This window comes from Molothrus ater, chromosome 1 (assembly GCF_012460135.2).
Source record: "Molothrus ater isolate BHLD 08-10-18 breed brown headed cowbird chromosome 1, BPBGC_Mater_1.1, whole genome shotgun sequence".
Lineage (NCBI taxonomy): Eukaryota > Metazoa > Chordata > Aves > Passeriformes > Icteridae > Molothrus > Molothrus ater.
In genome coordinates this window covers 78182230-78204987 of record NC_050478.2, presented here as the reverse complement: position 1 = coordinate 78204987, position 22758 = coordinate 78182230, and the positions used below count along the sequence as shown (strand labels likewise).

General features: G+C 43.0%; 1 protein-coding gene across 1 annotated transcript in view; it reads right to left on the bottom strand.

Moving 5' to 3' along the window:
- Nucleotides 1–22758, bottom strand: part of MYO10 (myosin X) — a 162931-nt gene that overhangs the window by 123815 nt on the left and 16358 nt on the right. The window contains exon 2 of the mRNA XM_036406885.1: nucleotides 3658–3756. Coding sequence (XP_036262778.1) covers nucleotides 3658–3756 — 99 coding nt within the window. The remainder of the gene's footprint in view (nucleotides 1–3657; nucleotides 3757–22758) is intronic.

The window sequence follows — 22758 nt, the reverse complement described above, 5'->3', positions numbered from 1 at the left end:
CACAGCCTTTCTACACTGTAGCTCAAATGTAATGGTGATGCTTTGAATGTGATGGAGCCTTCTTATTTTAGCTTGAAAAAGCCAACAGAGGGGACAGAGTTTCAGCCTTTCCACTTAACTGGACTTCAAATTCAGTTGAGAAAGTCAAAACATGAAACATCCTAAATCTGAGAACCAATAACCTGGCCACCAATAACTTGGTGCAAGAGAAAAGAATGACAGAATCATAAAATGCCTTGGACTGGAAGAGACCTGTAAAGGTCATCTAGTCCAATCCCCCTGCTGCAAGGGGGAATACCTTCCAATAGACTATGTTGCTCAAAACCTCATTTAACCTGACCTGAAAGACTTTCAGGTATCCACAGCTTCTCTGGGCAGTATGTTCCAGTGCCTCGTAGCCCTTTAAAAAAAGAATTTCTTCCTTAATCTCATCTATTTAAAAAATTACCCCTTGTCCTACTTCAACAGGCCCTGCTGAAAGGTTTGTCCCCAGCTTTCCTGTAGGCCCCCTATTGCTACTGGAAGGTGCTGTAAGGTCCCCCTGGAGCCTTCTCTTCTCCATGCTGAACAACCTCAAGTTTCTCAGCCTGACCTCATAAGAGAGGCATTCCATGCCTTTGATAACTTCCATGGCCTTCCTCCATGGTTCCACAGGTCGATGACCTTTCAGTGCTGGGGGTCTCAGAGTTGGATACAGCACTTCGGTGAGGTCTCATGAGGGTGCAGTAGAGGGGCAGAATTCCTTCCCCTGACCCACTGGCAATGCTGTTTTTGATACAACCCAAGATAGAGTTTGTTTCCTGGGATGTCAACACACTGCAAGCTCATGTCCAGCTTTTCATCCACCAGCACCTTGAAATCCCTCTTGGCAGGGCTGTTCTCAATCAATCTGTAGGGATACCAGGGGATGCCTCAACACAAATGCATGGACCTTCTACTTGACTTCAAAGAACTTCATGAAGCATATGCATGTGCCCATTTAAGCCTGTGCTGTGCCCTCTGGATGGCATTCCATCCTTCAGGCTTGTCAGCTGCAGCACTCAGCTTGGTGTCATCTGCAAATTTGCTGAGGCTGTGCTCTATCCCACTGCCAATGCTGTTGATGAAGGCATTAAACAGCTCTGGTCCCAGTCCAGAACTCCAAGGGACATCCTTCTCACCAATTCACCACTGTCTGGATGCAATCATCCAACCAATTCCTCATCCACCAAAGAGTTCATCCATCCAATTCCTATCTCTCCAATTTAGAGGGAAGGATGTTGTAGGGTTCTGTGTCAAAGGCTTTAGAGAAGTCCAGACAGATGACACACACAGCTCTTCCCTTCTTCACTGATGTGGTTTCTCCATCATTTTCATCCCACAGTGCCAGCACAGCAGCAATTTAATCATGAGTACATTACATTTTGCCCATCAAAAGCCACTCTGCAATTCTGTCTGGTTCCTTTCCTGCCTGGAGAAAGGCATGTAAAGAAAGCAAGGGTTCCCTGTCTCTGAAAGACATGCTTTTATTTTTTTGGCCATGTGCCAGCCCCAACTTTCTGTTACTGTTAGGGATTATAACCTTTGAGAGGCCACCTTCCTCCAGTAAACTACATAATGACCAACCTATGTGGAACAAGGCTCTCACACCCAGCAGCATTACTTCAGCTTTGTCAGACACAATCATAGCAACTGACTGGAGAGGCAACAGAAATAACTATTAAAACCAAGTTGCACATTCAGGTCATACAAAATTAATATTTTATTCAAAAACCTTTTAGCTTCCCACTCTGCCCTCCACACAAGAAGAAAATGCACAGCCAGTGTGACCACCATAATTCTGGGGGTTTTGACAACAGAATGGCCTGTGCAGTGCCAGGCATGCTGGCATAGATGTGACTCACCTTTGTAAGTGAGACTTCAATTTTACTGTGATTCTGGAGATGTGGTGGGGTAGTTCCCACGTTGGAATGTTGCCATAAAGGGCTACACACTATTTAGGAGAGACAGACCAGGAAGGCACAGTGCTGGAGTTGCCCTCTCGGTGAGGCAGCACTTGGAATGTGTTGAGCTCTGTCTCAGGGTGGATGATGAGCCAGTCAGGAGCTTATGGGTCAGGACAAAAGGGCAGATGAGTAAGGCTGACACTCTGCATGTTTGCTCCAGGCTGCCTGACCGGGAGGAGGAGGTGGTTGGGTCCTTCTAGGCAATTACAGCAGCCCCAAAATCACATGGGGAGGGGCTTTAACTAACCTGACATCTGCTGGAAAGCTACACAGCAAACAAGCCAGGAAGGTCCTGGAAATCACCCCAGTCTTCAAAAGGAGCAAGAAGAAGGACACAAGAGACTATCAGCCAGGCAGCCTCACCTCAATCCCTGGAAAGGTGATGGAGTGCCTCACTCTGTAGGCCATCTCAACCCACAAAAGAGACAAGAAGGTGATCAGAAGTAGTCAGCATGGGTTAACTCATGCTTGACCAGACTGATTGCCTTCTGTGCTGCAACGACTACCTGGATGGATGCAGGGAGCACAGTGGATATTTTCTACCTTGACATCAGCAAGACTTTTGACACTGTCTCTCACAAAATCCTCATGGCAAACTCAGTAAGTGTTATGTTGGATGAGTGGACAGCAGAATGGATTTGGAACAGATCCCAGAAGGTTGTGATCAGTGGTACACTGTCTGGTTGGAGGTCTGTCACTTGTGGTGTCCCCCAGGGTTCTATACTGGGCCCAGTGTATTTAATTTGTTCATCAGTGGCTTGGATGAGGGAAGAGAGTCCCTTCTCATCAAGTTCACTGCTGACACAAAGCTGAGAGGAGAGGTCGATACTTCAGGTTGTGCAGCCTTTCAGAGGGACCTGGACACATTGGAGAGCTGGGCAGAGAAGAACCTTCTGAAATTCAACAAAAGCAAGTGCAGGGTCCTACACAGAAGAACCTGTGGATCCTGGTGGACAACAAACTGTCCATGAGCCAACACTGTGTCCTTATGGTCAAGAAGGCCAATGCTATCCTGGGATACATTAGGAAGAGCATTGTCAGCAGGTCAAGGGAGGTGATCCTGCCCCTCTGCTCAGCCCTGGTGAGGCCACGTCTGGAGTATTGTGTGCAGTTCTGGAATCCACAGTACAAGAGACATGGAGCTTCTGGAGCAGGTCCAGCTGAGACCTCTTGGTAAAGAGTCTGGAGAATCTCATTTATTCACAACCTTAAGAAAGGCTGAGGAAGCTGGGCCTATTCAACCTCAAGAGGAGGCAACTATGAAATGACCTCATTAATCTGTATAAATATCTGAAAGGGAGGATGTCAGGAGGATGGAGCTAGGTTCTGCTCAGTAGTTCAAAACCACAGGAAAATAAGCCACCAGCAGAAACTGATGCACAGGAAGTTCCACCTAAACACAAGTAAAAACTTCTTTACTGCAGGTAAAGGGCGACCAAGCACTGGAACAGATTGCTCAGAGAGGTTGTGGAGTCTCCTTGACTGGAGATATTCAAGAACCACCTGGACACAATCCTGTGCCACGTGCTCTAGGATGACCCTGCTTGAGCAGGGAGGTTGGACCAGATGACCACTGTGGTCCCTTCCAACCTGACCCATTCTGTGTTTCTGTGAAAGCTTATTTTTTACAGAGTTGTGAGAAAGACAAAACACAGAGGAGCAATGCCCATACCTGACCATAGTCTGTCCTGAATACAACAACTCCTTCTGCACAGGAATGAACAGTGCTGGGATAATGCTGATTATTTTCTCGCAGCCAGACCCGAGACCCCTGCAATAAAAAAAAGCCAGAATTATAGACGACATAAGAGAAAAACTGAGGAAATAATTCTACTCACTATTTTTCTCTGGAAATACTTCTCAAGGGATAGGAGAGAAAGAGAAATCCAAATAAGCAAGTGAAAGAAAATAAAATAATCTCTTAGCAAGTATTTGTTGGTTTCTGCTTGATCAGTAAACACAGGAGAACTACACTGAAGTGCCTTTTTTTTTCACAAGTTCCTAAATGCTGGGAAGAGCAGCTGGAGCCAATCCTCTGATTCACTGAGTCATGTGCCTCATGCTAGCACATGTAAAATTACAGAACCCTGTTTGAATTTACACACAGTTTAGAAGATCTGCCCCAAAGCCAGCTGGCTCCCTACCTGTTTATTTTCAACCTCAGTCAGACACGCCCAACAGTTCTATCTTTCACCTTTTTTCTAAACTACTTCCCTTTATATGAGTCTCCTCTCTTCACTGCACAACAATGCAGAGGATTAAAAAAAGACCAACTAGTAGCAAGCAAGGTTACAAAGAACTGATATTTGCCATGCAGGCATAGGAGACACTGTCAGTGAGACAAGCCAGCCTAGTAGAGCAGGTAGAGCTTAATGTTCCCTCTACCACCTGGGTGGTGATGCAGATGCAGCATTATGAAAAGAGAAATATCTAGCACTGAGAACAAGGGAGGAGGACCACAGCTGATGCTGCAGCTGCAGTAAAAGCCATCCCACAAGCAACAGCCACGCGAGTTGCTCCTGCGTAGGAGAAGACCTTAGCTGGCATGAAAACACTTAGCAGCAGTGACCCATGGCCTGACTTCCAACCAAAACTACACTCCATTCTCTTCAAACATCTGGCTCTATATCAGGGCAACAGTATTTTAGTGGCTTTCAGAGAACAGAGATTTTTTTCACCAGAACAGTCAAATATGCTCCTAAAGCAAAAGTAAAGGAGTGGTAGGAAAGTGCTGGGATATACCCTGACAATCATAAGGTTTGGGTGTACAGTCATAGAAAAAAAAAACAATTAAAATAATTTTGCAAGCTAGCATCCAAAGGCTGTCCTTGCCTGAATTTTCCCACAGAGAAACCAGACATAAAGTCTTTTTAAGGTGGATGGAGTGCAGTCCTGATTTATAATCAAGACAAATACAGATTTTTATTCTGCTGCCTATTTAGGATGAGTGGCTCACGAGCTTACCATGGACTTCAGGCACATTACAAGTTACATATGCTTTTAGACAATGTTGAATAAATGTTATTCTTCTTTCTATGATGGGACAATAGCAGAACTTAGACAAAAGAGTACTCATGGAGGATTTAAAAACTCTTGCTGTTTGGTTTCCCTAAATGGGAAGAGCTCACCTGGACACAGACGAGGCAAGAGCATCCCTCTTTAGTTTTTGCCCCTGCATCTTTTCACAAACTGCTTTCCAATTTCAATGCTGCAAACGCCTGTGGGGCATTTGCCCTTTTACTCCAAAACCTCGAGTCAGGTGGTTTCTGGATATACAGCAATTCTGAAGCAGTTCAAATGCAATGTTCATAAACTCCAAAGTGCAGGGCTAAGGCAGATGGAAGCAGAAAGGAGAGTGCCAGCTCCTGAGGTGGGTGAGTGGCAGCAGGGGACTGGGAAACAGTGGTGAGATCCTCCCCAGAAGTGGTAAAAGCAATAGATAAGACTGTAACATTAAATTCAAAATCCAGAAACAGCAGTTGGAACACTTCCACCCACTCTCCTGGGTCTACATCAGACTCTGGTCTTCAAATAACCAAGGGCACTGCTCTGTTTTTATTCTCATGAACACCACAAACATCCCCATGCTGACTGGTTCAAGGGTACCTCTCACCCTGCACTTCCCAAAGGAAGGAAGGCTGATGTGAGGGCTTTGCGCATGGACTTCCTCTGCTACCTCTGCACCAGAGCCAGCAAACAGAAATGTCCTGTGTCCCTTGGGTACAGACACTGGAGCAATGATAACTTGAAGGCTACATATTTGGTACTAAGGAGTTTCTACCACAACCACCATGTAGAGACAAAGGGGTTTTTCACATTAATGCAGGTGCTGCCATCAGCTCACTGTCCCCAAGAGTGCCTGAGAGTGAAAACCTGAGGCTTGCAGCTGCCCTGTGGGGCTGGGTGATGCAGAGCCCACTTAATTCACCATGGAATGGACCTAAAACCCATAAGCATGTGTGGAAACCCAGGGCACCTGGAATATTTCTCTCTCTGCTCTGGGGTGCCCTGACCCCCAGGGGAGCACTGACTTTGACCCTCATTCATAGAGAAAGTTTCCTAGACTTCAAGGTAGACTAGAATCCACAAAAGTGTGAAATAAACTATAGAGAGTAGTGTAGGTGTATCACTTAGTGAGAAATTAGGTTTTGAGATTTTTAGTATGTTCTGGATGGAAACAAGATGGAGGGCACAGGGTGTCATCCTGGGTTTCTTCTTCATGCTTCTTCTCCCTTCTTCTTCATGGGTTTGGGTAGCATTTTGTAATTGGGCAGAAAAGTCCATAATGTGGGCTCTTTGGGACCAGTTACTGGATTAAAAGGGAAAATAATCTAGGTGTCAGTTCTTAATTGGATAGTTTAGTCTTAAAAGACCTTGTAACAAGAGATTGTTGGCCATTTTGTGCCTTCCAATGAAAAGATGCCAAGCTCACAGTAGTGAGACTGTGTTACTGATAAGAAATGATAATCAACTGAGTCTGAACATGAACTACTGTCTCAAGTGCCTTCAATCCAGATCCAGAGAAACCCACAAACATGAGTGCACAGCAAGACAGATGATGTGATGACGCACCCATGCTACACCTTGCCATACAGTGAAAGCAAGGTGAGCTGAGCTTTGCCTGGGATTCCTGCATGTCCTCAGCCACTTCACTTCATTCGTGCATCGTGGAAGGCTGAAATTGACAGGGACCTCTCGTGAGCCTCTAGCTCAGGGGCTCAAGCAGGATCTCATAAAACTGGCTGTGAAAGCACTCAGTCACACCCGCAGTAGGAAAGTGCTTCCTGATGTTCAGTGTGAGCCTCCTGTGTTCCAGCCTGTGCCCAATGTCTCTGAGCCTGTCACTGAGCATCACCAAGAAGAGCCCCCTCCTCTATTATCTTCCTTCCAGGTATTTACATACACTGGTGAGATTCCCCCTGAGCCTTATCCAGGCTTAAGAATTCTAGCACTCTCAGCTTGTGGTCCTAGGAGAGAGACCTTCATGATATTTCTGGTCTTCTCTTAGACCCTATCCAGTATATCCATGTCCCTCCTGCACTGGGGAGCAAACAACCAGACATAGCACTCCAGCTCACAGCTCACCAGGGCTGGGAAGAGGGGTAGGATCACCTCCATCAACTTGCAGACAACACTTTACTAACATGTACAACAGTAGTGTCTATAGAAACCTCATGAGATGAGAGATACTCCTGACTTAACACAGGACACCAGAAGAAAGAATCTTCAGCTCATTAAACCATCCCACTCAGTCAGACAACCACTGTTTCACATTTGAATGTTTTTTTGTTATTAGTGGGACTATTATGGCATAAAACGAAAGGACTACAAGGTTGTCCAGCTCTCAGAAAATTTTTATTTCACTGGTCTTTTTTGCCTTGACCTAATAACCCCACAGAAGCAAGGCACAGCAAAGCTTTCCCAGCAAGGCACAACAAAGCTTTCCACAGCAAACACAAATTGCAAGGGATTTAATGATGGTGGCTACTGTCACCATCAGGCTCTGGAGACCAGACAGCTTGAAGAGCAGATGCATGTACTACTGTCATCCTAAGCAGCAAAGAGAATTTGGTCCCAGCCGACACACACCATCCCTTCCTCCCTGCCCAGAAATACTTTTGCCAGCCTGCTGCTGGGCACTAAAGGTCTGTCCTGGTCAGTCTCCACCATCTCCTTCTATGTGAGCTCAATGCACCTAAATGCATACATAAAGAGCAAAAAAGCCTATCTGCCAAAATGCAGTCAAGTTCCTCAAGTGTTTCAGGACAACCAAACCTCTGTTATTCCACTGGTTTATTATTTGCCAGCATCTCAGAAGCTCAAGTAACGTGAAGTTTATGCTTTCAAGAGCAATGAAAAGCTTGTAAACATTAAGCCGCAACAAAATTTGCCAAAACCTCAGCATTCAAAATTAGCCTCTCAGAAGGAGGAGAATGTTTTCCATCTTGAAATTAAATAATTAATGCTGCAAAATATCTTTTCTGGCTGTGAAGGGGAAAAGAAGGGGCCTGCACAGAAGCCTTCACTTGTTGGGCTAGTGCTATAATAAGCTTTTTAAAGCAGGGAAAGGGGTTGATTTAAACAAATGTACATTGTTAGGGGTCAATAGCTGCTATTCAAAGGAGGCCAGAACAATGCAGCTCACAAAGCTGGAGGCATCTGGAATGCAAATACAACATGTTCCCTGGCAAGGTAGCTCTACAATGGAGTGTCTGTCCATGGGCCTTTTCCTATGGGTGGGGCAAAAAAAAAAGGTCTTGGCAAGAGATACCTTGCCAACTATGCAAGCTAGTTGATTGATCCAGCTGCCATCTCTCTGCAGTGCATTAGCCATGCACTGGTGACAAAATCTTCACCAGTGCCTAATTTATGGACAAGACTTGGCATACAGGACCCACCTGAGGAAGGAATCCCCTCAATGCACATGGCGGCTTACATTGACCTCAACCTCTTTTGCAGGGAGAAGACTGGTGTCTTGGGTTACTCCAGAGCTCCCTGACAGCCAGCCTTCTGTGGTAATAGGGCAAAGAAAGCCATGGAACACTAACTACAGCCCAGTGGTTTTTATTTCCATGAAGTAAGGTTGTAAAAATACTTGGAATAGTGCTTGCAGAAGAACAGCTGTATGCCATCATTTCCGTAGCAAATAAATTTCTCCTGACTGCAAAACTGAAAGGAAATAGCTTTGCAGATCTCACAGCTGCAAGACCACCTGGAGAAGTCCTGGTCCTTCTACCTCACAGATTTTAATGCTGAAAATGCAAACACTACTTCTTGTCTTCCTTGGACATGACAGAAATCCATTCTTTTTTTACTTTCTGTTGGATATATATGCTGAAAATCACAAACTTAATAAAGAACTTTATCTCAATTAAGTAAAATGGTGGAGCATTCATTGCAAAACTCTAATTAACAAGTTAGATTTTATATGCACCCATGCTGTATGCTGCATAAAATAACTGCACATTAATTACATTTTATAAACATATATATTGTATATATGTCTACATGTGAAAAAGTAGATACTGTATAACAACTGTGTTCTCATCTCAGTGCAAAAGCTACTCATTCACACCTTATAATGTGAAATCCAGTCAATACATCAGTGCAGTTGATTCAAAACAGTTAAAATTGCTTTAAATGAAGAGCTATGAATGTAGGTTATGCTGTATCTGCATTCAAAAAGCTGCCACTATTGATGCTTGCCAAAGTGAAAGGAACAATAGTCAATATGTATTTAGAGAACTTTTTGTTTATGCACCTCAGTAGCTTGGCTCCAAACACAAAGTCTGAGAGACAGGAAGAGATGTTATTAACTGGGTCAAGCAGGACGTAGCTTTTCAATGCAAAAGATAACCAAAACCACATTTATCTTCATCCCTTCTCTTTCCTAAGTCACAAACTGACGACAGTTAAGGAGGGGACCACGAAAAGAAAGAAGTCATCAAGAAAAAGACCACAACTTTGCTAATTTCAAATTAATAGTCAGTTATTGTGCCGAAAACTCACCCTTCTCTGTTGGCTTTGGCTACTGAAAACAGTTAAATTTAGGTACCCAAAACCATATTAAGTGCCTGGCCAGACTACTCAATGGAAAGTTCACTGGAAGATGAATATCCCTCACTGACTTCAATTCACATATGAACCATTCAGCCTCTTGAGCAGAAAACCAGACCTGTTCTTCCACATCTAAGTCCAGGGAAACAAGCAGTAATGGCCATTTGTCTGATGTATTGCTCTTGAATTCAGAATGTTGGTCTAGATGCCCTCCTTTGCACTGCCTGGCTTCTCTGGTGCTGCTTTCCATCAACAAAAGGCTTCCAGAAGATCTGGTCATCAGTGGTGGCTGAATGTGGGACCTACTATAAAAGTCTGTGGCTACTACTGTCACACACAATGTACAAACGGGAAATCAATGAACACTCCAGAAATTGCACCAAGACAGTGCCACCAATAGGCTCCATTTCTCGACAGCCAGGCTACCCCTTTCTGCCAACAGTCAGGAATCAGCAGTGTTTATTCAGGGATGGTAGCGTGTAAAGGGATGGACAGAGCTACAGAGAAGGACTAGTTGAACCCTGTACATAGTGAAAGAAAGTGCAGCTTTGTAAGTTTATTTCAAAATGCAATCTAAATTTCAGTTTCTTAAACTCAACTTCATGAACTGATTATTTGCATAAATCAAGGCATATACTTAATCCAGCTTAATGGGGTAAAATTACTTTTCAAACCCTTACAGTAGTATTCGCAACTTCCTCAGAAAACACTCAGGAGTAAAATACTAACACCTTCCTCTCAATAAATTGAGTTCTGTCTCTTACATAACACTATTTTCTTTCCTGTTTTAAAGCAGAACAAAGCCATGAAGATGTTTCCATGGGATATAAGGCCAGTTCAGGGGGGTAGTTTCCTGCAGAGCAAAATGCCCTTGAAAATGAGATATTTCTGTTGTCTGTCAATCCCCCACATCAGATCAAAGCACCAGCTCTCCTGCTCCTGAGGTCTGCACAACAGCTGCTGATTAACCTTCAACAGGCTCCATCTCCTCCTGTTTCAGTAACCGGAGATAGCACAGAGCTAGTGATGGTATACTACTTTAAAAATAAGAAACTGGATTAAAACATATATTATTACTGACTTGAAAGGGAACCAGAATAAATCTGTACCCTCCTCAGCCCTTTGAAGGCACCAGCACTTCTTACAAGACCACTGCTTCATATAAGATAGTATTTTCTACACAGTTTTTAAAAACCCCAACAAATAACTGCACAAAAAAATTTTATCTTTCAGTGATGCCCAACACAAACAGCACACAGACATTACTCTCAACATATGCAGGTGGACAATCATGTTCCTCCTCATCTTCTGCTGTTGAGTGTGAAGACATCCATCACTAATAGACCTCACTCAAAAGCCAAAGACAACTCCATCAAAAAGCAATTGCACTTCTCTGCTACAGCTTCTGAAGATGTGGTTGTCAGCTCTTGAGGACAACAGATTTCTGCATGGCTAGGAAGCAGCAACTTTATCATGCACTCAAAAGCAAATCCAGCAAGAAGACACCATCAAGTCTTTTTGAAGAGTTACTGGTATTGGCAGTCTGTTATGACTTTCATGAGAGATTCAGCAAACTTGTTTTAACAAGTTTTGCAAAATGCTTTTTTTCACTTTGAAGACTGCCTAACCCATACCCCAGCATCATGGCTGCAAAAACATGACAGTGCAGGAGCTTGGAAAGCCTACTGCCATTATTGGTTGTGGTCAAGTTAGGCTGCTGGCAGACAACAGCTTGTTCTCATGCCTGCAAATGTAAGGTAAAGAAATAACAGTTTCTGTGCAGTCAAGACAATGGCATTACTGGTTAATTCTGAAATTAAAAGGCATTGCTCCAAGTACTACTTGGCAACTGACCACAAACAGAACTGCAAAAACGAAGCAGGGAAACACATACAGCAACTACAGCAACTTTTCTCTATCTACTGGATCTACAGTTCCAAGTCCCACTTTACATCATCGTCACTGGGTATCACAGACTTGCCTGGCTTATGGCACTGCCTCCACCACTCTCACCCCTCTACCTTTGCTTGGAATGAGGAGGCAGGATTTTGATCTGTTAAAACTCAGTAAGGAAGATAAGTAATCCAAAAAGAAAATACGTGGGTGAGGAGAAGGAAGAGGAGACAGCTACTGAGGACAGCAGCGAGATGTAGGGCACACATGGGCAAAGGAGCTTAGGGCCACTGCACATCTTTCTCTCCAGGTCTGTGTTGGGGCAGGGGGTAGCAATCGCCAGGCAAGCGACAGACATCCTGGTGTACTCATGGTCATCTTAAAAGTAGCATGTAATTCTCTCCCCTTATTTGAGTTCTTGAAGAGGAATATACAGTACACTCAAAAATCCCCTTAAAATCTATCCTGAGAACCAAACAAGCCCCACCTCTGCATCCACAGAATTCAATGAGTTGCAGCTCTGTCTTTGATGACAGCATGGTTCTGTCAAGCACTCATATTTTTCTCAGAAACTCATTTTTTAACTAATAGCAGTCATGACCACAAATGTGAAAACACATGAACAGAACAACAGCAACAAAAAACCCCTAACAACAAAGCCAAACACAAAGAATTCCAACAGGTATTTTAAGGAATGCAGAACTGAGGAAGGACAGTGCACAAGAAAGCACCAGGGGAAGAGAGACTCCACTAAGAATTGATCACCAAAGCCTACAGCAATGCAGCCAGCAGCAGCAGTTGTCCCAGCACAAGTGCCCAATTTCAGTCACCACTAGCTTCTGCTTACATCTCTTTGCCACATCATCTAGCCAGCTCTCACACTGCTCTGCAGCTCTACCAGTGACTCAGGGAAAAGGAGAACAGCCTGCCAAAATGCCTGTAGCTCATCCACCATGCCTGGTTGGGCCTGGCAGTCTCCAGTCCAAAAGCTGCCAGCTTGGTAATGCTTTGCTTACGCTACATGACATGCTTATAAACACACATCAAGGGGGAGGATTTTTAAATCCACACATGTGAGAAATCATGCTAGCACTCTCTTCTCATTCCTTGCTTAAGTGGCTCTCTTGGGACTCGGGTTGCAAAGACCAATGAGGCAAAGCAATGGTAGAAATTTCTTCACTACCTTCTTTGTTGGGGCTCAATCACACAGCTTTGCTCTTCTTCAGAAACTTTGCCCTTAAAAACTCAAAAGTCATCTGCACAGGTGGCTAATGGTCTCAAAACCACTTTTCACAAGTTTTGCAAAACACCCAATCAATTTTTTCACCTTCCTCTTGCCTCTCCTGTCTGGACACAAAGCAAAGCCAGGCAAGCCAACTCACAAGCACCAGCCACAGGGCATGGGAGAGACCAACCATCCTGAATCAAGGTTTAGTTTGAGACTGAACTTGAGAGATGTTTCTCACTGACTGTCTGTAAAGCCCAAGGAGACTTTTGTTTCCAAAATGTGAACTCCTGCTTGCAAATGTACATCTTCAGTCTCATTTCAAAACATTTTGTTGAGGAGCAACATCTTAATTGAGTACTTCAAAGATAATTAAGTGGAAAAAGAAAAAAACATTCATTTGGGCACATTTGTTCTGAAGAGAAGCAATTACTATTTATTTTCATGAGACACTAGACTTTTCATTAGGTTCATTAGTCAAGCACTGTTCAGCTCTTAACACTGATCTCTATGTAGCTGGATATGGAAATTTTTGAAGATAATCCACTATGAAACAACATCATAGTACTAGTTTTTCTACAGATGCTAGTTGTGCTACACAAGCATGGATATGCCTTGTCTAGAGGGACAGTAACAGATTCAGCCTAATTTGGATTTGCAAAGCAGATGAGATTTCTGATCAATATACATCTTCTACCTTTGAACAGTCTTTGTCAGCTATCTGTTTTTATTCTGGTAGTATTAGTCAAAGCCTTCTTCCATCAAGAAGCATCACTGATACAACGCCAGTGTTGCACCTAAAAGCAAGCAGGAGAAATTGCATTTAGCAAGGTAAGGACTATTCCTGGCTTCTAGGAAGCTCAGCGTTGCCTTTTTCTTTTTTCCCCTTCTCACGCCAAAGAATCAGGCAATTCCAGGAAAGCATATCTTTATCAGGGTATCAAGTGGGATTCTGGTGTGAAAAAACTAATCCATATTAAACAGCAGACTGTGCAAGGTAACAAGCATACTTAGAAATTACTCCCAAGAACAATACTACCACTTTCACTTTAAAATTTACTGGCATCAAAGCACAAAAGGTTCCACTTTAGTTTTATATTCCATATTGTCAGTTTTCATGATCCTTTTACAGGTCTGAAAACATTAGAGGGATTTTTTTGTATTTTGTTTATGTCTCCCTGTAACTCAAAAATATCAGTTTACACATGAACAACTTTCATGCATTGAAGTAGGGATGGGCAAGCAAGGAAAGTATTTACAGACTCAATTGTTGCAAAAAACAGTTATAAGATCAGAATCATAAGACAAAAACAAACTGACCCACCCAGCCTACATTCTTTGTAAGTATTTTGGGTTATTTTCCCCCCTCTCTTCTTCCAAGCTCTATATTTGCTTGAAATTAGAACTCGGAATTTTGTAGAGACACGGGTCACACTTTGGTACCATAAGACTTAGCAAGACTTCTTTCCAAGGCTTAGAAAGTAAGTGTGAAAATGAGTGAGAAAAGAGAATAATGGACCACAGTTCTTTCATTCTTTTATTAATATAAACACTGATAATTGAAAATAGGAGAATTATAAATGTCAGGTCATAAGTTCTTTTGTTAAGTTGCATTGATCCCCTCACATTGAATTTACAATTGATGATTTAGTATGCTTCATTTCACTTGGCAGCTTTGCTCTCACAAAATGATCGCTACAGATCTCTCTCCTGCCACAGGGACACAAGTATTAGAGGGATGTATTTTACACTGAATTATTTTTTTACTTGGCTAGCTCATGCTTCAGTTTGGGTGGTTTTGGGGGTTTTTTTGGGGGGGGGTTGTTTGTTTTTGTTTGTTTGGGGGTTTTTGGTTGGTTTTCTGGAGGTTTTTGTACTTTTTTGTTTGTTTGGTTGGTTTGGATTTTTCTTTGTTTTCTGTTTTTTAAATCAAATTTTGGCAAGCTATATGGGGTTTGCCCTACAAACACCAGAACTCTTTGCTAACCTTGCCCACCTATGATGTCTTTCAGATGTCCATAGGACCTTGTATATAGGTAAAACATCTATAGAATAAGAAGAAACAGATGAAAAACAGTCGGTAAATTAGGATGTGCTGTTGCACCTGTACAGCAGGTGCATTTCAGCCTTGTCTTCCTGAAGCCCATCTGAGTGGTCTGACCCCTCACCGAGGAACAAATCCCAGCTACACTTTGACCACAAGCACTTGAGAGGTTTGGGCTGCTCAGACCTGAGCAGTTGGAGCTCAGGTCCTCCATTCCCAGAAGCCACAGTGACTCCCAGAGAGCTTCCGCCAGCAGCCCCTTCTCCATCCTGCTTGTATGCTTTGCTAAAACTCAGGGCCAACATCCAGGATTTGGGACAAGCACCCATTCACAACACCAGCTCCAAGAGATCAGACATTTGAGCAGCCCAGCAGCCTGCCCCACACACCTGTGGGCACAAGGCAGCACACCACAGCTCAAAGGCAGGAATGGGAGCCCGGGGAAGCCTGATGAAGATTAGATACATCATGTCTACACCCAGACAGAAAAAAGTGGATTTCTGGCCTGCAGCAAGTGGGGAGCAGCAGCACTGAGGTGCATTTGGGAAGCGTGGGCAGATGTTATCAGGCTTTCAGCATCATACAGAATGGGTCAGCATGGGTTCTTGAGGTGGTGGGGACCAGTACTACATTCCCAGGACCTAATCATCCCTTAAAATTAAATAAATAACAATACTAAAAATCCAGGTGGTAACCAGGAGGGGAATCATACTCCTCTACGTCTGAAGCCCACCTGTGCTGCCTGGCTCCTAGAAGCAGGTTTGGAAAATGGGACGACAATTTTGCCACAGCGTAGGTGTCCCAGCAAATGGCAGGCAATACAGTGTCCTTCCATGCTCTCCCTCCTTGCCTTTTGCAATTTGGATGAACACTCAAAGAGCCAACACTGCCACTAAAGTCCTAAGTTGGAAGGCTAATGTTAGCAACTTCCCACACTAATTTGTACACTGCAAACCACAATAATCACTGAGCAACTCCAAATTGCCTGTCTGGAGATCACCTGATGAAAACACAACCAATTAAGCAGAACGTAATGGCACACTTTATCATTAGAGGGCAGAGCACTGGCTCATTCCCATGCACCTGAGGCAGAAAGGCTGGCAAGCACGCCGTGTGCTTACAGGGAGCTGGGGGATGCAGGGGTGCATTGCTGGGCTGGCTGAGCACGGCCTGAGCTCAGCCTGGCTCCTCACACAGAACATCAAGACCAGCTTCACTGTGGGTAAGGTTTTGTAACTCAAAAGGACACATGCACTTCTTATGGTGCAAAATATCTGATGCCTTTTGCCCTCTGACTTTCTGAAGCTCACTGCCTTGCATGCAGCAATGAATGCACATCTTAAAAAACAAAAGCAAGCAGCCAACAGTGCTTTAATTAAATCCCAGCAGTGTATGAAACCATTCATAACACACTAACTAATGGATATTGTACTTCTACACAGGAATGGAAAAGATTTTTTACTGAAGAGTTATGGGAGCTTTAGTCAACAGAACAGAACTAAGTACCTAAGTAAAAGAGTAATCTGGGTAATACTGTTTAAATATATTTTCCTCTATTTTTAGAAGAGAGGGAGTGGTGGAAAAGAGTTGAAGGGTGCCCTCAGTTAGACTCCCAGCACACCTGTGAAGAGACACACAAGTCTACACGCGGAGGGAAAAAAAAAAGTTTATTCCACCTGCCATTTATTTTAGAATTAATTCACATTTCCAGCATCTGAGAAAAGGGATACTAAAAGGACTCTCTGAAATCTCTCTGCACCTGTCTACAATCATGCAGAGTGTCCTTTCTTCCACTTTCCTATATCATCTTTTCTGATGATACATGCTCTGATCAATATTTTGGGTTGCCTGGGAGGAAACAGTCCCTGAGACTTTGGTGGGCACTTCTCTTGCACCTGGAGCAGACAGGAGAACTGCTAGCTCTTCCCATTCCCTCCTTCTCCAATGATTACCTTCTTCTCCTCCTTCTCAGGTGAGGAACTCAGAAAAGACTCCCAACAAATCTTAGAACTCAGCCATGAACAAAGATGTAAAACACATAAGATTTGATCACTGTTGTCTTTCAATGTTTTTCAATTTTCTCTTGAAATATGAAGACAATGTGTCAAACTGCAAAGGATAGAAGCCTATAACCAAAATAACTTGTTATTCAATTCAAAATTCGTGGCTTTTCATAAACAGTATCTAACCTACCAACCATAAAACAAACACAAAGATGTCAGTAAATATGAAATTTTTTGATTATGAGTTACTTCTCAAACCTGTGATCATAAGTTTTTAAACAAAAATAAATTGCAACAGGCAGTTGAAAACACCTAATTCACTTTGCCAACACACAGGACAAGGGAAATTAGGTGGCAGTAGTGGAAGAAAAATTTAATGCCAGCCCAGTCTCCTTCTCAGCTGTTGCACAGTATGACCAGGGCTAATCTCCGCTTTCCCAAAGGACACATGACACCAAAGCAGGCTGCACGGTGGCCTTTCACACCACACTAATGCAGGCAGAAGGTGCCACTCGGTATAAAAGAGTTTGGGATCCATGTCGAAGGGAGATTTAGCAGTAAAGTTTGCATAGTGGGTAAAGTTAGAAATCCATGAAGTTCAGTTAAAAGACAGCGTTTCCTGCATGCACTTTGAACGCTTTTGCATTTTATCAATTTTAAACTTCTCGGAAACAAGGTGATGCTTTGCAATGCTCCCCACTGCAGAGCCTGGTCACTGCTGATGAATACCAATGGTATGCAGCAGAGGCAAGGTAAAAAGGCAGCCTGAAACACTGCATTCATTATATTCAGCCTCCCAAGGTCATAACCCTCTGAAAACCAATCTCCTGCTTTTTTGCTTACTCCACTTCTCCCTGACCAGATACATTTCCTTGCAGTAATGCTACACTCATCAGGGTACCTGTTTAGATTCTTCTGCACCTGTGCAACTAGAAAATGAAATGTCTACAGGGGAAGTCAGCAGAGTCATTATGACAAGTCATTATTGCTTTTACTCCCATTTTTCCTACATATTACATTAAAAAAAAATTACTCCTTTGAAGTTCATTCACTACTGAACTATCAGAAGGGAACACCTTTAGTAGAAAACACAGAAACAGAGTATTTTATGTATTTTATATGAGCAAATCTTCTCTCCTCCTGTCACAGACACTTGCACATCATACACTGGACAGAACACTGTAATTGCATATTGTTCCATCTCACATCTATGGACAAGCCCCCAAGGCAGCTCACAGGTTCCTTGGATGTGCAGTGACACACCCTTCCCCACGGCTTGCAGCACCTTTTCCAAAGAAGCTTAAAATCTGCACTCCACCTTTCAACAGAAAGGTGCGTCACGTTTCCTCGTTTGCAGGCACACCTAGAGACTTGACACGTTCCCATTCTGCATCCTTGTTTCCGTGACAAGGACAGACACCTACTGTATGACTCTGGTATTTGATTTTTTCTTTTTCTTTCTTCAATGCATGTTTACAAGAGCTGGTAATTATCAAAAGGAAAAATGACTACCTCAACCTAGTACTTATAGCAGGAGTAGGAGAAGCAGAAACACAAAGAAGTTGCTTCTGTAATTTTATTTTTTTGCACACATGCGTGTTTTACTGTACAGCAGATTGTAAAAAACCTAAACTAAACCACAAAGCAATTAGAAGAGCTTAACCAAGCAGAAGTGATTTAAAGCATTACCCCCTGACAAAATAGGCATTTATCTCAGAGATAACCAGGAGTAAGGAAATACATCTGAGTTCAGACTATCTTCTACTTTACTACGTCCAGCGTGCAAAAGCGTTATTAAACCACAGCTGAACAGCTACAAGCCTGTCAGCAGGCAAAGGACCTCCTCAGACAAATAATTTTCACTATACACTGTAATCTCCCAGAGATGCACCATTCATCTATCAAGGTGGGAACCTCTTGCACCTAAGCCCTTCCCATTAGCCAAGGGGATTAGCTCAAGCAAGCAGTGAAGCATTGCTGAAGCAGACAGGCAGAATTTTCCCCCCCCCCCATTTCTCCAGGATCAGGTCTGAAATAAGATCACACTCTTTACTAACTGATGTGACCCACTTGGGTCAAGATGCCAACCTCAACCAGACAGGAGATCCCATTTCCTTCACACAAACACCTGCCAGCTGTGACTGAGAGTCACATTTTCCCCAGCCTGGAAGAGCCTGCAAGTGCCAGCTGTGGAAAGCTGTGCTTCACCATATTAGAAAAACTGATGCAAGACCAGAGCAAGGACTGGCAAGAACGCAGCTGCTTTGAGACAGAGATATACCAGGCAAAGAAAGGCCACGAGGATGCCTAGGGGTATGGAGCAACTCTCCTACAAAGACAGAGAGTTGGGGCTGTTTAGGCTGAAGAGAAGGCTCCAGGGAGACCTTATTATGGTCTTCCACTACCTAAAGTAGGCCTACAAGAAAGCTGGAGGAAGACTTTTTGAAAGAGCATGTAGTGTAAGCACAAGGAAGAACGGCTCTAAACTGAGAGGGCATGTTTACATTAAATATAAGGAAGAAACTCTTTACTGTGAGGTTGCCCAGAGAACCTATAGATGCCCTTGCTTCGAAGCATTCAAAGTGCAGTCTGGATGGGACTTGGAGCAACCTGGTCTAGGGGAAGGTGTCCCTGCCCATGCAAAGGAGGGTTGAGACTAAATGGTTTTTAGGGTCCATTCCAACCCAGACAATTCTATGACTCTCTGATATTCAAAACTGAAATTCAGCAGGTTTTTAGGCTGGTGAAAGTAATGAAATGACAGCAGAGATGTAGGGGGTGTGACACATTATTTGCATATGAAGCAGAAGTATCTTTGAGGTGAGCTCAGCATGTACAGGCAGGGGGATCCAGCTGCTGGCCAGAGGTAGCAAGACCATAGCCAAGAGCAAGCTCCTGTTCCCACTCTACACATCTTGTCTTCAAGAAGTAGTCATATTTCAGTACACACCGCCCAATACCTCAGACTACCCACAAACTAACATAAAATCACAGAATCATTTAGGTTGGGAAAGACATCTCAGATCACTGATCGTTTAAGCACATCCCTAAGTGTCATGTCTGCACATATTTCAAATACCTGCAGGTATGGTGATTCCATCACCTCCCTTGGCATCCTGATCCAAAGCTTAACAACACTCTTGGTGAAAAAATTTTTGCTCATATCCAGTCTAGACCTTCCCTGGTGCAACTGGAGGCTGTTTCCTCTGGTCCCATTATTCATTACTTGTGAGAAGAGACCAACCCCACCTGGCTTCCACCTTCTTACAGGTATTTGTAGAGAGACTGCTATCAGGCAACAGACAGACAACACACGCAGATCACAGAGCAACTTTTAAGTCTGACAAAAACATAATTTTCTCCTACAAGGTAACTGCTCCAGTAGATTTACATATCCCTGCTCTGCATCTCCCAGCTTCCTCCCTCACCCTGCCACCCAAAAGGTATGCTGGAAGCTATGAGTCAGCACACTGCACAGAAGGTCTTCACAAGCAACCCTCACTGGCCCTAAAGCCCAAGGAACCATGACTTTTCCCTTCAGTTGCCTCTGAAATTGTGTCTCCTCAGCAGCAAGAACCTTAACATGGAAATTAATTTTAATTTGCAATGAATTATATCAACCAACTCCTCTGTACACTTTTGAATTAAATCAACCAACTACTCTGTAAATGTCAGCCCAGACAATTCCATGAACACCTGCTTCCCACAGTGTGGTGCAGTTCCCTAGTCTGTGAGACCTGGGAGGGCTCTGCAAGCTTTCCATCACAAGGATGATGCTTTAAATTATCTATAGAGAAGCTGACTGCACAATAATTTCAAGTCAAATTGTCAGTGCGACTAAATTAAAAAGCAAGTGCAGCGCTCAAAATGCAGTATTACTGATTCTTTCCTGCCTGTAGAGGTGCTTATTCTTAAATTAAAAACAAAACAAAACAAAAAACCCCCCAAACAAACAAACAAACAAATGGAAGCCCTAAAAGCAGAAGTAATAACCCAAGCAAAACTCAAAGCAAATGGGCTTCAGAGCAGGTCTACAGAAGCTCAAACTGGGAATTTTCCATGACTGCTTCACTCACTGCTATTAAAACAGATTTAATTATACATGCTCATAATCAGATTTTTATGGCACAAAAGAATGCAAGTATAAAACAAATATAAATACCTTCCTCTGCCTATACCCAGCCAGTATTTTTACTACTTTTCATGCTAATAATAAAGTCACTCCTCATATTACTATGCTGTCAATAAAAAAAAACAAACTAACCAACTATTTGTTCTGTTTGGGTGGTGGTTTTTGACTTGTTTTGTTGGGATTTTTAAAGAACTCTTAAGTAAAATAAAATGACCTAAACACTACTAAAAAAAAACTTTCCCACAAATGCTGAAACATGGAATTGTGCAAAGAGAAGCTTTTTTGGCTAATTAGTGGATTAAGAAGAGGATTTGGGAAAGCCTCATTAGTCAGAGCACATGCTTGATTTCAGCTGATATGAATGTGACACAAACACAAGAATGAATGATTGCTTCTTCAGCCCAGACCTCCTCTGGGAAAAATCATCCAACATGGTCACCTGGAGGGGTACTCATCCCTACTGAATTACTCTCAGAAATGTAATTTCAAAAAAGTGAATGTTTTCAAGCATGTTACTAATTATTTGTACTGCTTTAGCAAAAATTGTATTTTTACTCTTCAAAAAACAAACACAACAGTCTGTTATCGCTAATCTCAGTGGCAAAACAACTGAGAAGCATCTTGCTCATGAGTACCAAAAAGCCCAGCCTCACAAGACAGTTTTGCTGAAGCTGGTGGCTCTTCAACACTCCTGAACTCTAGGAAGTATGAAACACGAAAAGCTGCTTAGGCTTTACTCCAAATACATGTTGCAGTAGCAATGTGTTCCTACACTGCCAGCTCTGTATTAGCTCCCTCCAAGCTTTTACTTGGCTGGTGAAAAAGACTTGGCCTTAAAAATAACCAATTTTCTCTTCAAAGAAATCATAAATCATCATCTCAAAGTGGAGCAATAACTTTCTGCTTACCACACATACTACCTCTAACCCACGATGCAGCATATGAAATACTTCACTCTGCAGGCAGGAACAGAGATTTCCTCACCTCCAAGGAAATTAATTTTGAGTCCTCAGAGCTCCATACCATTTTCATGTGTGCAGTGGAAAATATTGCAAGCTGCAGGGACTATGTGCCTGCTGCTCCTCCTCCAAGCAAGTTACCAAGCAGAACTTGGCCCCCTGCTTAGCACAGGCAGTAGGTCTGGTTTTATTTGCATGGGTGCAAACTCCAAGGGAGGGCAAGAGCCTTATTTATACACTACAACTCTCCACCCAGGGAAAGGGAAAAACATATTGGAAAGGGAAACACTGTAGTAACTGGACAATCATGACAAAAGCAGAGTGAAGCTTTTGTTGAGGCTGCACCACTTTGGCACATGCAGCAATGCAGTTTAAATCATTCAAATCCCACGACAGCATTCACATCACGTCACCTTCCTCCCATTGCTCGTGAGCCACTGTTCCTACAATTTCACTGTTGTTTCAAGTACCAACTTGTCTTTATTTTGAAGAAATTATTATAATTTCATCATAATTCTAGCTGCTTACTCATAAGATGAGCACTGCTCAATTCTGTCAGCATGTTTATCACTGAACATAGATCTTTTTAAGAGAGTGCTGACACAACATTGTTTTGGTCACGTTTTCAGCTCCCTTTCATCTCCAGAGAGACACGAGCATATTTGTTTATGCACAAATGTGACCTTCAGAACTTCTGTGTATATTTTCATATAAACACATGGTTTCATGACATTCTCTTCTTGTAGGAGTTAAATCCACACCTCGTGTTCACATAAGCAAGATCCCATTTGTACAGGAGAACTACAGAATATAGGTCCATAGCTAGTATGAAGAGACACTTGCTCCATTTTTATTTCTCCACATCACAATAAGACCCACCTCAAACATATCCAACTTCCAGAGATAACACACAACTTCAGCCAACCTGCAATAAGCTTGTTTGGGGTTTTTTAGCCTAAT